The sequence below is a fragment of the Penaeus vannamei genome, chromosome 2, assembly GCF_042767895.1.
Source record: "Penaeus vannamei isolate JL-2024 chromosome 2, ASM4276789v1, whole genome shotgun sequence".
Classification (NCBI taxonomy): Eukaryota; Metazoa; Arthropoda; class Malacostraca; order Decapoda; family Penaeidae; genus Penaeus; species Penaeus vannamei.
Window position 1 is genome coordinate 1,712,422 of NC_091550.1, and position 15,609 is coordinate 1,728,030.

General features: G+C 41.2%; 1 protein-coding gene across 1 annotated transcript in view; it reads left to right on the forward strand.

The window, feature by feature from the left end:
* LOC113821560 (neurofilament heavy polypeptide) overlaps window positions 1-15,609 on the forward strand; it is a 63,589-nt gene that overhangs the window by 10,233 nt on the left and 37,747 nt on the right. Inside the window, 1 exon segment of the mRNA XM_070127778.1 lies at window positions 270-1,121. Coding sequence (XP_069983879.1) covers window positions 270-1,121 — 852 coding nt within the window.

A 15,609-nucleotide genomic window follows, 5' to 3' on the forward strand; every position in this document is an offset into this window, starting at 1 on the left:
GAGAAGAGAGAGAGAGAGAGAGAGAGAGAGAGAGAGAGAGAGAGAGAGAGAGAGAGAGAGAGAGAGAGAGAGAGATGAGAGAGAGAGAGAGAGAGAGAGAGAGAGAAGAGAGAGAAACACAGAGCGAGAGACAGAAACAGAGAGAGAGAGAGAGAGAATCAGAGAGAGAGAAGAGAAACCAGAACGAGCAAAGAGAGAGAGAGAAAAAAAACAGAGCCCAAAGAAGAGACCCAGAGCCCAAAAGAGAGCGAGGCAAGAGCCCCCAAAAGAGCCAGCGAGAGCCCCCCAAAAGAGCCAGCGAGAGCCCCCCAAAAGAGCCAGCGATAGCCCCCCAAAAGAGCCAGCGAGAGCCCCCAAAAGAGCCAGCGAGAGCCCCCCCAAAGAGCCAGCGAGAGCCCCCCAAAAGAGCCAGCGAGAGCCCCCAAAAGAGCCAGCGAGAGCCCCCAAAGGCCAGCGAGAGCCCCCCAAAAGAGCCAGCGAGAGCCCCCCAAAAGAGCCAGCGAGAGCCCCCCAAAAGAGCCAGCGAGAGCCCCCCAAAAGAGCCAGCAAGAGCCCCCCAAAAGAGCCAGCGAGAGCCCCCCCAAAAGAGCCAGCGAGAGCTCCCCCAAAAGAGCCAGCGCCCCCAAAAGAGCCAGCGAGAGCCCCCCAAAAGAGCCAGCGAGAGCCCCCCAAAAGAGCCAGCGAGAGCCCCCCAAAAGAGCCAGCGAGAGCCCCCCAAAAGAGCCAGCGAGAGCCCCCCAAAAGAGCCAGCGAGAGCCCCCCAAAAGAGCCAGCGAGAGCCCCTAAAAGAGCCAGCGAGAGCCCCCCAAAAGAGCCAGCGAGAGCCCCCCAAAAGAGCCAGCGAGAGCCGGAAAAAGGACATCAAGAGCCCCCCAAAAGAGCCAACGAGAGCCGGAAAAAGGACATCGAGAGCCCCCCAAAAGAGCCAGCGAGAGCCCCCCAAAAGAGCCAGCGAGAGCCCCCCAAAAGAACCAGCGAGAGCCCCCCAAAAGAGCCAGCGGGAGCCCCCCAAAAGAGCCAGCGAGAGCCCCCCAAAAGAGCCAGCGAGAGCCCCCCAAAGGACACCAAGAGCCATTCCATCAGGAAGAAGCGGCAGCAGCAGCAGCCAGCCATCTCCTCGCGTCGGACGATCTCTCCCCAAGTCTTTGATCTCGTCCCGATCAAAAATCAATGGCCAGATTCAATAGATATGAATTCTCCGACGCACCTGCCGCTTGCACGTTTTCCCAAAATCCGAAGCAATATCACTCACTTGATTGCTTGCTTTGCAATTAGCTGCGACGCTTTGTTTCAGCCGCGCAAATCGGGATGTTCATATTTCGGGAGGCAGGGAGATGTACGTGTGTGTGTGTGTAGAGACGTGTATGTATTTATATATACGTGTGTGTTTGTGTGTGTGTTTGTGTTTGTGTTTGTGCTTGTGTTTGTGTGTGTGTGTGTGTGTAGAAACGTATATGTATTTATATATACGTGTGTGTGTGTGTGTGTGCTTGTGTATGTGTTTGTGTTTGTGTTTGTGTGTGTGTGTTTGTGTTTGTGTGTGTGTGTGTGTGTTTGTGTGTGTACATATATATATATATATATATATATATATATATATATATATATATATATATATATATATATATATATATATATATATATATATATATACATATACACACACACACATATTTACATTTACACATATTGTCATACACACACAAACACACACACACACACACACACACACACACACACACACAAACACACACACACACACACACACACACACACAAACACACACACCTACACACACACACACACACACACACACACGCGCCCACACACACAAACACACACACACACACACACACACAAATCTATATGCAATATAAGCGACCAAGCGAATCTGTGAGCGCGGGCGAGTGGTTCCGCACAGCTGATGGCAAAATGGCGAAGTCCGACTGCAATGATGAAATTGTTGATAAGTGATAATATCCCGATGAAATACTTTCGTTGATCGTAACAAGAGCTTTTGGGTGATTTTGGTGAATATTTCCGAGGATAATTTCAACTTTAATGAATAGTTTAGAGTGTTGGCATAAAAATTGAGTTTTTTTTGGCGAAGAGGAAGGTAATATGACGATCTAAACTGTATTAAAATGAGGATAATTAACTTCAATAAAACAATTAGAGTCTTAGCATTAAAATAAACTTTGTGACGAAGGGAAAAGTAATAAGCATAACGATCAAAACCTGTGTAAAAATGAGGATAATTAATTTCAATAAATATTTTAGTCTTTACATAAAAATACACTTTGTGACGAAGAGAAAGGTAATAAGCATGATGATCAAAGGAAATAGCAATGTGCAATCTTGTTCATCAATAAAAATCAAAATAAAATGAAGAGAATTTTCCACAAGACTATTTAATTTCTATTTACTTTTATAAATCTTAAAACAAGTGTCATTACATTATCCAATTATATTCACACGCAATTTAGTTAATCAGTAGAAAGTGAAATATACTGAAAAATATAATTCCAGACAATTATTTTTTTTGGCAACATTACCAATTCCATTATTTAATAGTACCTTCCCCCCCCCCTTTTCGTTGCTTCAGAGTACACTGCACTGCACTTTTAATAACAGTGTTCTTACTACTGTTATGGGCGTATCCGTGGGTCACGTTCTTTGAAAAGGAGGAACTTTTGCAATGTAGAAAAGTTTTATTTTGCAAACATTTTTTTATTATTTTTTATTTATTTTTTTTTTTACTTTTATGAAAGGGGGGGGGGGGTAGAGGTAGCACCCCATATAACACAACTGTAGCGGTATCGACCGAGCAGTCAAACTTTTTATTTATTTATTCATCTTTATTCTCTCTCTCTCTCTCTCTCTCTCTCTTTCCCTCTTTCTGCCCCCCCCCCTCACTCTCTCCCTCTGTCTCTCCCTCCCCCCCTTTCTCTCTCTCTCCCTCTCCCTCCCACCATCCCTCTCCCTCCCTCTCTTCTCCTCTTTTTTATCACAATACAAAACTAGAAAAAAACCCCACAAAGCCAAAAAAAAAAAAAAAAAGAAAAAAAAAAAAAAAAAAAAAAAAGCAAAAAAAAAAAAAAAAAAAAAAAAAAAAAAAAAAAAACACCTGGAACCCCAACACCACAGATAAATTTCATAAACCAACAGGCGCGGCGGGATAGCGAGCGGTTCGTGGGCGGGGGTTTCAGAGCCGTTCCATCGCGAATCCCGCCGTTATGAAGCCAGCCACCGCCGCTTACGCAATCCGGATAATCTGATAAAAGGCAGATTCCCCGATAACACACCTTTTGCGAATTATCCGTATCATCGCGTTATTAATTTTTCTCTTATTTGCATATTCGTCTTTGTGTCTTTTTTATTTATTCGTCTGTGTCTGTTTTATTTATTCGTCTGTGTCTGTTTTATTTATTTGTCTATGTATCATCGCGTTATTAGTTTTTCTCTTATTTGCATATTCGTCAATGTGTCTTTTTTATCTGTTTGTCTATGTGTCTGCTTTATTTATTTGTCTATGTATCATCGCGTTATTAATTTTCCTCTTATTTGCATATTCGTCTTTGTGTCTTTTTTATTTATTCGTCTATGTGTCTGTTTTATTTATTTGTCTATGTATCATCGCGTTATTAATTTTTCTCTTATTTGCATATTCGTCAATGTGTCTGTTTTATCTGTTTGTCTTTGTGTCTTTTTTATTTATTTGTCTATGTATCATCGCGTTATTAATTTTTCTCTTATTTGCATATTCGTCAATGTGTCTGTTTTATCTATTCGTCTATGTGTCTATTTTATTTATTCGTCTGTCTCTGTTCTATCTATTCGTCTATGTGTCTGTTTCATCTATTCGGCTGTGTCTGTTTCATCTATTCGGCTGTGTCTGTTTCATCTATTCGGCTGTGTCTGTTTCATCTATTCGTCTGTGTCTGTTTCATCTATTCGGCTTGTCTGTTTCATCTATTCGGCTGTGTCTGTTTCATCTATTCGTCTGTGTCTGTTTCATCTATTCGGCTGTGTCTGTTTCATCTATTCGTCTGTGTCTGTTTCATCTATTCGTCTGTGTCTGTTTCATCTATTCGTCTGTGTCTGTTTCATCTATTCGGCTGTGTCTGTTTCATCTATTCGGCTTGTCTGTTTCATCTATTCGGCTTGTCTGTTTCATCTATTCGGCTGTGTCTGTTTCATCTATTCTTCTGTGTCTGTTTCATCTATTCGGCTGTGTCTGTTTCATCTATTCGGCTGTGTCTGTTTCATCTATTCGGCTGTGTCTGTTTCATCTATTCTTCTGTGTCTGTTTCATCTATTCGGCTGTGTCTGTTTCATCTATTCGGCTGTGTCTGTTTCATCTATTCTTCTGTGTCTGTTTCATCTATTCGGCTGTGTCTGTTTCATCTATTCGGCTGTGTCTGTTTCATCTATTCGGCTGTGTCTGTTTCATCTATTCGGCTGTGTCTGTTTCATCTATTCTTCTGTGTCTGTTTCATCTATTCGGCTGTGTCTGTTTCATCTATTCGGCTGTGTCTGTTTCATCTATTCGTCTGTGTCTGTTTCATCTATTCGTCTGTGTCTGTTTCATCTATTCGTCTGTGTCTGTTTCATCTATTCGGCTTGTCTGTTTCATCTATTCGGCTGTGTCTGTTTCATCTATTCGTCTGTGTCTGTTTCATCTATTCGTCTGTGTCTGTTTCATCTATTCGGCTGTGTCTGTTTCATCTATTCGGCTGTGTCTGTTTCATCTATTCGTCTGTGTCTGTTTCATCTATTCGTCTGTGTCTGTTTCATCTATTCGGCTGTGTCTGTTTCATCTATTCGGCTTGTCTGTTTCATCTATTCGGCTGTGTCTGTTTCATCTATTCGGCTGTGTCTGTTTCATCTATTCGTCTGTGTCTGTTTCATCTATTCGGCTGTGTCTGTTTCATCTATTCGGCTGTGTCTGTTTCATCTATTCGTCTGTGTCTGTTTCATCTATTCGGCTGTGTCTGTTTCATCTATTCGTCTGTGTCTGTTTCATCTATTCGTCTGTGTCTGTTTCATCTATTCGGCTGTGTCTGTTTCATCTATTCGTCTGTGTCTGTTTCATCTATTCGTCTGTGTCTGTTTCATCTATTCGTCTGTGTCTGTTTCATCTATTCGGCTGTGTCTGTTTCATCTATTCGGCTTGTCTGTTTCATCTATTCGGCTGTGTCTGTTTCATCTATTCGTCTGTGTCTGTTTCATCTATTCGGCTGTGTCTGTTTCATCTATTCGTCTGTGTCTGTTTCATCTATTCGTCTGTGTCTGTTTCATCTATTCGTCTGTGTCTGTTTCATCTATTCGGCTGTGTCTGTTTCATCTATTCGTCTGTGTCTGTTTCATCTATTCGGCTGTGTCTGTTTCATCTATTCGGCTTGTCTGTTTCATCTATTCGGCTGTGTCTGTTTCATCTATTCGTCTGTGTCTGTTTCATCTATTCGGCTGTGTCTGTTTCATCTATTCGTCTGTGTCTGTTTCATCTATTCGGCTGTGTCTGTTTCATCTATTCGGCTGTGTCTGTTTCATCTATTCGGCTTGTCTGTTTCATCTATTCGGCTGTGTCTGTTTCATCTATTCGTCTGTGTCTGTTTCATCTATTCGGCTGTGTCTGTTTCATCTATTCGTCTGTGTCTGTTTCATCTATTCGTCTGTGTCTGTTTCATCTATTCGTCTGTGTCTGTTTCATCTATTCGGCTGTGTCTGTTTCATCTATTCGGCTTGTCTGTTTCATCTATTCGGCTGTGTCTGTTTCATCTATTCGTCTGTGTCTGTTTCATCTATTCGGCTTGTCTGTTTCATCTATTCGGCTGTGTCTGTTTCATCTATTCGGCTGTGTCTGTTTCATCTATTCGGCTTGTCTGTTTCATCTATTCGTCTGTGTCTGTTTCATCTATTCGGCTGTGTCTGTTTCATCTATTCGTCTGTGTCTGTTTCATCTATTCGTCTGTGTCTGTTTCATCTATTCGGCTGTGTCTGTTTCATCTATTCGTCTGTGTCTGTTTCATCTATTCGGCTGTGTCTGTTTCATCTATTCGGCTGTGTCTGTTTCATCTATTCGGCTTGTCTGTTTCATCTATTCGGCTGTGTCTGTTTCATCTATTCGGCTGTGTCTGTTTCATCTATTCGGCTGTGTCTGTTTCATCTATTCGGCTTGTCTGTTTCATCTATTCGGCTGTGTCTGTTTCATCTATTCGTCTGTGTCTGTTTCATCTATTCGGCTGTGTCTGTTTCATCTATTCGTCTGTGTCTGTTTCATCTATTCGGCTTGTCTGTTTCATCTATTCGGCTGTGTCTGTTTCATCTATTCGTCTGTGTCTGTTTCATCTATTCGGCTGTGTCTGTTTCATCTATTCGTCTGTGTCTGTTTCATCTATTCGGCTGTGTCTGTTTCATCTATTCGGCTGTGTCTGTTTCATCTATTCGGCTGTGTCTGTTTCATCTATTCGTCTGTGTCTGTTTCATCTATTCGGCTGTGTCTGTTTCATCTATTCGTCTGTGTCTGTTTCATCTATTCGGCTGTGTCTGTTTCATCTATTCGGCTTGTCTGTTTCATCTATTCGTCTGTGTCTGTTTCATCTATTCGGCTTGTCTGTTTCATCTATTCGGCTGTGTCTGTTTCATCTATTCGTCTGTGTCTGTTTCATCTATTCGTCTGTGTCTGTTTCATCTATTCGGCTGTGTCTGTTTCATCTATTCGGCTGTGTCTGTTTCATCTATTCGGCTGTGTCTGTTTCATCTATTCGTCTGTGTCTGTTTCATCTATTCGGCTGTGTCTGTTTCATCTATTCGTCTGTGTCTGTTTCATCTATTCGGCTTGTCTGTTTCATCTATTCGTCTGTGTCTGTTTCATCTATTCGGCTGTGTCTGTTTCATCTATTCGGCTGTGTCTGTTTCATCTATTCGTCTGTGTCTGTTTCATCTATTCGGCTGTGTCTGTTTCATCTATTCGGCTGTGTCTGTTTCATCTATTCGGCTGTGTCTGTTTCATCTATTCGTCTGTGTCTGTTTCATCTATTCGGCTGTGTCTGTTTCATCTATTCGTCTGTGTCTGTTTCATCTATTCGGCTTGTCTGTTTCATCTATTCGTCTGTGTCTGTTTCATCTATTCGGCTGTGTCTGTTTCATCTATTCGGCTGTGTCTGTTTCATCTATTCGTCTGTGTCTGTTTCATCTATTCGGCTGTGTCTGTTTCATCTATTCGTCTGTGTCTGTTTCATCTATTCGGCTGTGTCTGTTTCATCTATTCGTCTGTGTCTGTTTCATCTATTCGGCTGTGTCTGTTTCATCTATTCGGCTGTGTCTGTTTCATCTATTCGGCTGTGTCTGTTTCATCTATTCGGCTGTGTCTGTTTCATCTATTCGGCTGTGTCTGTTTCATCTATTCGTCTGTGTCTGTTTCATCTATTCGGCTGTGTCTGTTTCATCTATTCGTCTGTGTCTGTTTCATCTATTCGGCTGTGTCTGTTTCATCTATTCGGCTGTGTCTGTTTCATCTATTCGGCTGTGTCTGTTTCATCTATTCGGCTGTGTCTGTTTCATCTATTCGGCTTGTCTGTTTCATCTATTCGTCTGTGTCTGTTTCATCTATTCGGCTTGTCTGTTTCATCTATTCGTCTGTGTCTGTTTCATCTATTCGGCTTGTCTGTTTCATCTATTCGTCTGTGTCTGTTTCATCTATTCGGCTTGTCTGTTTCATCTATTCGTCTGTGTCTGTTTCATCTATTCGTCTGTGTCTGTTTCATCTATTCGGCTGTGTCTGTTTCATCTATTCGGCTGTGTCTGTTTCATCTATTCGGCTGTGTCTGTTTCATCTATTCGGCTTGTCTGTTTCATCTATTCGTCTGTGTCTGTTTCATCTATTCGGCTTGTCTGTTTCATCTATTCGTCTGTGTCTGTTTCATCTATTCGGCTGTGTCTGTTTCATCTATTCGGCTGTGTCTGTTTCATCTATTCGGCTGTGTCTGTTTCATCTATTCGGCTTGTCTGTTTCATCTATTCGTCTGTGTCTGTTTCATCTATTCGGCTTGTCTGTTTCATCTATTCGTCTGTGTCTGTTTCATCTATTCGGCTTGTCTGTTTCATCTATTCGTCTGTGTCTGTTTCATCTATTCGTCTGTGTCTGTTTCATCTATTCGGCTGTGTCTGTTTCATCTATTCGGCTGTGTCTGTTTCATCTATTCGGCTGTGTCTGTTTCATCTATTCGGCTTGTCTGTTTCATCTATTCGTCTGTGTCTGTTTCATCTATTCGGCTTGTCTGTTTCATCTATTCGTCTGTGTCTGTTTCATCTATTCGGCTGTGTCTGTTTCATCTATTCGGCTTGTCTGTTTCATCTATTCGGCTTGTCTGTTTCATCTATTCGTCTGTGTCTGTTTCATCTATTCGGCTGTGTCTGTTTCATCTATTCGGCTGTGTCTGTTTCATCTATTCGGCTGTGTCTGTTTCATCTATTCGTCTGTGTCTGTTTCATCTATTCGGCTGTGTCTGTTTCATCTATTCGTCTGTGTCTGTTTCATCTATTCGGCTGTGTCTGTTTCATCTATTCGGCTGTGTCTGTTTCATCTATTCGGCTGTGTCTGTTTCATCTATTCGGCTTGTCTGTTTCATCTATTCGTCTGTGTCTGTTTCATCTATTCGGCTGTGTCTGTTTCATCTATTCGGCTTGTCTGTTTCATCTATTCGGCTTGTCTGTTTCATCTATTCGTCTGTGTCTGTTTCATCTATTCGGCTGTGTCTGTTTCATCTATTCGGCTGTGTCTGTTTCATCTATTCGGCTGTGTCTGTTTCATCTATTCGGCTGTGTCTGTTTCATCTATTCGTCTGTGTCTGTTTCATCTATTCGTCTGTGTCTGTTTCATCTATTCGGCTTGTCTGTTTCATCTATTCGGCTTGTCTGTTTCATCTATTCGTCTGTGTCTGTTTCATCTATTCGGCTGTGTCTGTTTCATCTATTCGGCTGTGTCTGTTTCATCTATTCGTCTGTGTCTGTTTCATCTATTCGGCTGTGTCTGTTTCATCTATTCGGCTTGTCTGTTTCATCTATTCGGCTGTGTCTGTTTCATCTATTCGGCTGTGTCTGTTTCATCTATTCGTCTGTGTCTGTTTCATCTATTCGGCTGTGTCTGTTTCATCTATTCGGCTTGTCTGTTTCATCTATTCGGCTTGTCTGTTTCATCTATTCGGCTGTGTCTGTTTCATCTATTCGGCTGTGTCTGTTTCATCTATTCGGCTGTGTCTGTTTCATCTATTCGGCTGTGTCTGTTTCATCTATTCGTCTGTGTCTGTTTCATCTATTCGGCTTGTCTGTTTCATCTATTCGGCTTGTCTGTTTCATCTATTCGGCTTGTCTGTTTCATCTATTCGGCTTGTCTGTTTCATCTATTCGGCTGTGTCTGTTTCATCTATTCGGCTGTGTCTGTTTCATCTATTCGGCTGTGTCTGTTTCATCTATTCGTCTGTGTCTGTTTCATCTATTCGGCTTGTCTGTTTCATCTATTCGGCTGTGTCTGTTTCATCTATTCGGCTTGTCTGTTTCATCTATTCGGCTTGTCTGTTTCATCTATTCGGCTGTGTCTGTTTCATCTATTCGTCTGTGTCTGTTTCATCTATTCGGCTGTGTCTGTTTCATCTATTCGTCTGTGTCTGTTTCATCTATTCGGCTGTGTCTGTTTCATCTATTCGGCTGTGTCTGTTTCATCTATTCGGCTGTGTCTGTTTCATCTATTCGTCTGTGTCTGTTTCATCTATTCGGCTTGTCTGTTTCATCTATTCGGCTGTGTCTGTTTCATCTATTCGTCTGTGTCTGTTTCATCTATTCGTCTGTGTCTGTTTCATCTATTCGGCTGTGTCTGTTTCATCTATTCGGCTGTGTCTGTTTCATCTATTCGTCTGTGTCTGTTTCATCTATTCGGCTGTGTCTGTTTCATCTATTCGTCTGTGTCTGTTTCATCTATTCGGCTGTGTCTGTTTCATCTATTCGGCTGTGTCTGTTTCATCTATTCGGCTGTGTCTGTTTCATCTATTCGGCTGTGTCTGTTTCATCTATTCGTCTGTGTCTGTTTCATCTATTCGGCTGTGTCTGTTTCATCTATTCGGCTGTGTCTGTTTCATCTATTCGTCTGTGTCTGTTTCATCTATTCGGCTGTGTCTGTTTCATCTATTCGGCTGTGTCTGTTTCATCTATTCGGCTGTGTCTGTTTCATCTATTCGGCTGTGTCTGTTTCATCTATTCGGCTTGTCTGTTTCATCTATTCGGCTGTGTCTGTTTCATCTATTCGTCTGTGTCTGTTTCATCTATTCGGCTGTGTCTGTTTCATCTATTCGGCTGTGTCTGTTTCATCTATTCGGCTGTGTCTGTTTCATCTATTCGGCTGTGTCTGTTTCATCTATTCGGCTGTGTCTGTTTCATCTATTCGTCTGTGTCTGTTTCATCTATTCGGCTGTGTCTGTTTCATCTATTCGGCTGTGTCTGTTTCATCTATTCGTCTGTGTCTGTTTCATCTATTCGTCTGTGTCTGTTTCATCTATTCGTCTGTGTCTGTTTCATCTATTCGTCTGTGTCTGTTTCATCTATTCGGCTTGTCTGTTTCATCTATTCGGCTTGTCTGTTTCATCTATTCGGCTTGTCTGTTTCATCTATTCGGCTTGTCTGTTTCATCTATTCGGCTGTGTCTGTTTCATCTATTCGGCTGTGTCTGTTTCATCTATTCGGCTGTGTCTGTTTCATCTATTCGGCTTGTCTGTTTCATCTATTCGGCTGTGTCTGTTTCATCTATTCGGCTTGTCTGTTTCATCTATTCGGCTTGTCTGTTTCATCTATTCGGCTTGTCTGTTTCATCTATTCGGCTGTGTCTGTTTCATCTATTCGTCTGTGTCTGTTTCATCTATTCGGCTGTGTCTGTTTCATCTATTCGTCTGTGTCTGTTTCATCTATTTGGCTTGTCTGTTTCATCTATTCGTCTGTGTCTGTTTCATCTATTCGGCTTGTCTGTTTCATCTATTCGTCTGTGTCTGTTTCATCTATTCGGCTTGTCTGTTTCATCTATTCGTCTGTGTCTGTTTCATCTATTCGTCTGTGTCTGTTTCATCTATTCGGCTTGTCTGTTTCATCTATTCGGCTTGTCTGTTTCATCTATTCGGCTTGTCTGTTTCATCTATTCGGCTGTGTCTGTTTCATCTATTCGGCTGTGTCTGTTTCATCTATTCGGCTGTGTCTGTTTCATCTATTCGGCTTGTCTGTTTCATCTATTCGGCTGTGTCTGTTTCATCTATTCGGCTTGTCTGTTTCATCTATTCGGCTTGTCTGTTTCATCTATTCGGCTTGTCTGTTTCATCTATTCGGCTGTGTCTGTTTCATCTATTCGTCTGTGTCTGTTTCATCTATTCGGCTGTGTCTGTTTCATCTATTCGTCTGTGTCTGTTTCATCTATTTGGCTTGTCTGTTTCATCTATTCGTCTGTGTCTGTTTCATCTATTCGGCTTGTCTGTTTCATCTATTCGTCTGTGTCTGTTTCATCTATTCGGCTTGTCTGTTTCATCTATTCGGCTGTGTCTGTTTCATCTATTCGTCTGTGTCTGTTTCATCTATTCGGCTGTGTCTGTTTCATCTATTCGGCTTGTCTGTTTCATCTATTCGGCTGTGTCTGTTTCATCTATTCGTCTGTGTCTGTTTCATCTATTCGGCTGTGTCTGTTTCATCTATTCGGCTTGTCTGTTTCATCTATTCGGCTGTGTCTGTTTCATCTATTCGGCTGTGTCTGTTTCATCTATTCGTCTGTGTCTGTTTCATCTATTCGGCTTGTCTGTTTCATCTATTCGGCTTGTCTGTTTCATCTATTCGGCTGTGTCTGTTTCATCTATTCGTCTGTGTCTGTTTCATCTATTCGGCTTGTCTGTTTCATCTATTCGGCTGTGTCTGTTTCATCTATTCGTCTGTGTCTGTTTCATCTATTCGTCTGTGTCTGTTTCATCTATTCGTCTGTGTCTGTTTCATCTATTCGTCTGTGTCTGTTTCATCTATTCGGCTGTGTCTGTTTCATCTATTCGTCTGTGTCTGTTTCATCTATTCGGCTTGTCTGTTTCATCTATTCGGCTGTGTCTGTTTCATCTATTCGTCTGTGTCTGTTTCATCTATTCGTCTGTGTCTGTTTCATCTATTCGGCTGTGTCTGTTTCATCTATTCGGCTGTGTCTGTTTCATCTATTCGGCTGTGTCTGTTTCATCTATTCGTCTGTGTCTGTTTCATCTATTCGTCTGTGTCTGTTTCATCTATTCGGCTGTGTCTGTTTCATCTATTCGTCTGTGTCTGTTTCATCTATTCGGCTTGTCTGTTTCATCTATTCGTCTGTGTCTGTTTCATCTATTCGGCTGTGTCTGTTTCATCTATTCGGCTGTGTCTGTTTCATCTATTCGGCTGTGTCTGTTTCATCTATTCGGCTGTGTCTGTTTCATCTATTCGGCTGTGTCTGTTTCATCTATTCGGCTGTGTCTGTTTCATCTATTCGGCTGTGTCTGTTTCATCTATTCGGCTGTGTCTGTTTCATCTATTCGTCTGTGTCTGTTTCATCTATTCGTCTGTGTCTGTTTCATCTATTCGTCTGTGTCTGTTTCATCTATTCGTCTGTGTCTGTTTCATCTATTCGGCTGTGTCTGTTTCATCTATTCGGCTGTGTCTGTTTCATCTATTCGGCTGTGTCTGTTTCATCTATTCGTCTGTGTCTGTTTCATCTATTCGGCTGTGTCTGTTTCATCTATTCGTCTGTGTCTGTTTCATCTATTCGTCTGTGTCTGTTTCATCTATTCGTCTGTGTCTGTTTCATCTATTCGTCTGTGTCTGTTTCATCTATTCGTCTGTGTCTGTTTCATCTATTCGTCTGTGTCTGTTTCATCTATTCGGCTGTGTCTGTTTCATCTATTCGGCTGTGTCTGTTTCATCTATTCGGCTGTGTCTGTTTCATCTATTCGGCTGTGTCTGTTTCATCTATTCGTCTGTGTCTGTTTCATCTATTCGTCTGTGTCTGTTTCATCTATTCGGCTGTGTCTGTTTCATCTATTCGTCTGTGTCTGTTTCATCTATTCGTCTGTGTCTGTTTCATCTATTCGTCTGTGTCTGTTTCATCTATTCGTCTGTGTCTGTTTCATCTATTCGGCTGTGTCTGTTTCATCTATTCGTCTGTGTCTGTTTCATCTATTCGGCTGTGTCTGTTTCATCTATTCGGCTTGTCTGTTTCATCTATTCGGCTGTGTCTGTTTCATCTATTCGGCTGTGTCTGTTTCATCTATTCGGCTTGTCTGTTTCATCTATTCGGCTGTGTCTGTTTCATCTATTCGGCTTGTCTGTTTCATCTATTCGGCTGTGTCTGTTTCATCTATTCGGCTGTGTCTGTTTCATCTATTCGTCTGTGTCTGTTTCATCTATTCGTCTGTGTCTGTTTCATCTATTCGTCTGTGTCTGTTTCATCTATTCGTCTGTGTCTGTTTCATCTATTCGTCTGTGTCTGTTTCATCTATTCGGCTGTGTCTGTTTCATCTATTCGTCTGTGTCTGTTTCATCTATTCGGCTGTGTCTGTTTCATCTATTCGGCTGTGTCTGTTTCATCTATTCGTCTGTGTCTGTTTCATCTATTCGGCTGTGTCTGTTTCATCTATTCGGCTTGTCTGTTTCATCTATTCGTCTGTGTCTGTTTCATCTATTCGGCTGTGTCTGTTTCATCTATTCGTCTGTGTCTGTTTCATCTATTCGGCTGTGTCTGTTTCATCTATTCGGCTTGTCTGTTTCATCTATTCGGCTGTGTCTGTTTCATCTATTCGTCTGTGTCTGTTTCATCTATTCGTCTGTGTCTGTTTCATCTATTCGGCTGTGTCTGTTTCATCTATTCGTCTGTGTCTGTTTCATCTATTCGTCTGTGTCTGTTTCATCTATTCGGCTGTGTCTGTTTCATCTATTCGGCTGTGTCTGTTTCATCTATTCGGCTGTGTCTGTTTCATCTATTCGTCTGTGTCTGTTTCATCTATTCGTCTGTGTCTGTTTCATCTATTCGTCTGTGTCTGTTTCATCTATTCGGCTGTGTCTGTTTCATCTATTCGGCTGTGTCTGTTTCATCTATTCGTCTGTGTCTGTTTCATCTATTCGTCTGTGTCTGTTTCATCTATTCGGCTGTGTCTGTTTCATCTATTCGTCTGTGTCTGTTTCATCTATTCGGCTGTGTCTGTTTCATCTATTCGGCTTGTCTGTTTCATCTATTCGGCTGTGTCTGTTTCATCTATTCGTCTGTGTCTGTTTCATCTATTCGTCTGTGTCTGTTTCATCTATTCGTCTGTGTCTGTTTCATCTATTCGGCTGTGTCTGTTTCATCTATTCGGCTTGTCTGTTTCATCTATTCGGCTGTGTCTGTTTCATCTATTCGTCTGTGTCTGTTTCATCTATTCGTCTGTGTCTGTTTCATCTATTCGGCTTGTCTGTTTCATCTATTCGGCTGTGTCTGTTTCATCTATTCGGCTTGTCTGTTTCATCTATTCGGCTTGTCTGTTTCATCTATTCGGCTGTGTCTGTTTCATCTATTCGTCTGTGTCTGTTTCATCTATTCGTCTGTGTCTGTTTCATCTATTCGTCTGTGTCTGTTTCATCTATTCGGCTGTGTCTGTTTCATCTATTCGGCTTGTCTGTTTCATCTATTCGGCTGTGTCTGTTTCATCTATTCGGCTGTGTCTGTTTCATCTATTCGGCTTGTCTGTTTCATCTATTCGTCTGTGTCTGTTTCATCTATTCGGCTGTGTCTTTTTTTTATCTATTCGTCTGTCTCTGTTCTATCTATTCGTCTATGTGTCTGTTTTATTTATTCGTCTATGTGTCTATTTTATTTATTCGTCTATGTGTCTGTTTTATTTATTCGTCCATGTGTCTATTTTATCTATTTTATCTATTTGTCTATTAATCTATTCATCTATTCGTCTATGCGTGTTTTTATCTATTCGTCTACACATCTATTTATTTATTCGTCTACGCGTCTATCTATTTATTCGCCTACTCATCTATTCATCTATTTGTCTAGGCATCTATTTATCTATTTGTCTCCGCGTCTATCTATCTACTTGTCTATCCATCTATTTATCTATTCGTCTATTCGTTTACGCGTCTATCTATTTATTCGTCTACACATCTATTTATCTGTCTACGCAATTATTTGCCTATCCGTCTAAGCGTCTATTTATCTACTTGTCTATCCGTCTATTTATCTATTCATCTTCACGTCTATTCATCTATCCATCTACGTGTCTATTTATCTACTTGTCTATCCGTCTATCTATCTATTCATCTCCACGTCTATTCATCTATCCGTCTACGTGTCTATTTATCTACTTGTCTATCCGTCTATCTATCTATTCATCTCCACGTCTATTCATCTATCCGTCTACGTGTCTATTTATCTACTTGTCTATCCGTCTATCTATCTATTCGTCTACGCATTTTCGTTTCTCAAAAGTGTATACCAATCTATTCACTAAGAATTAAAATCACCGTATTCATTTTTTATCTTAAATTCCACTACACCTTCGTTAAAATAACAGTTCGTCATACGATAAA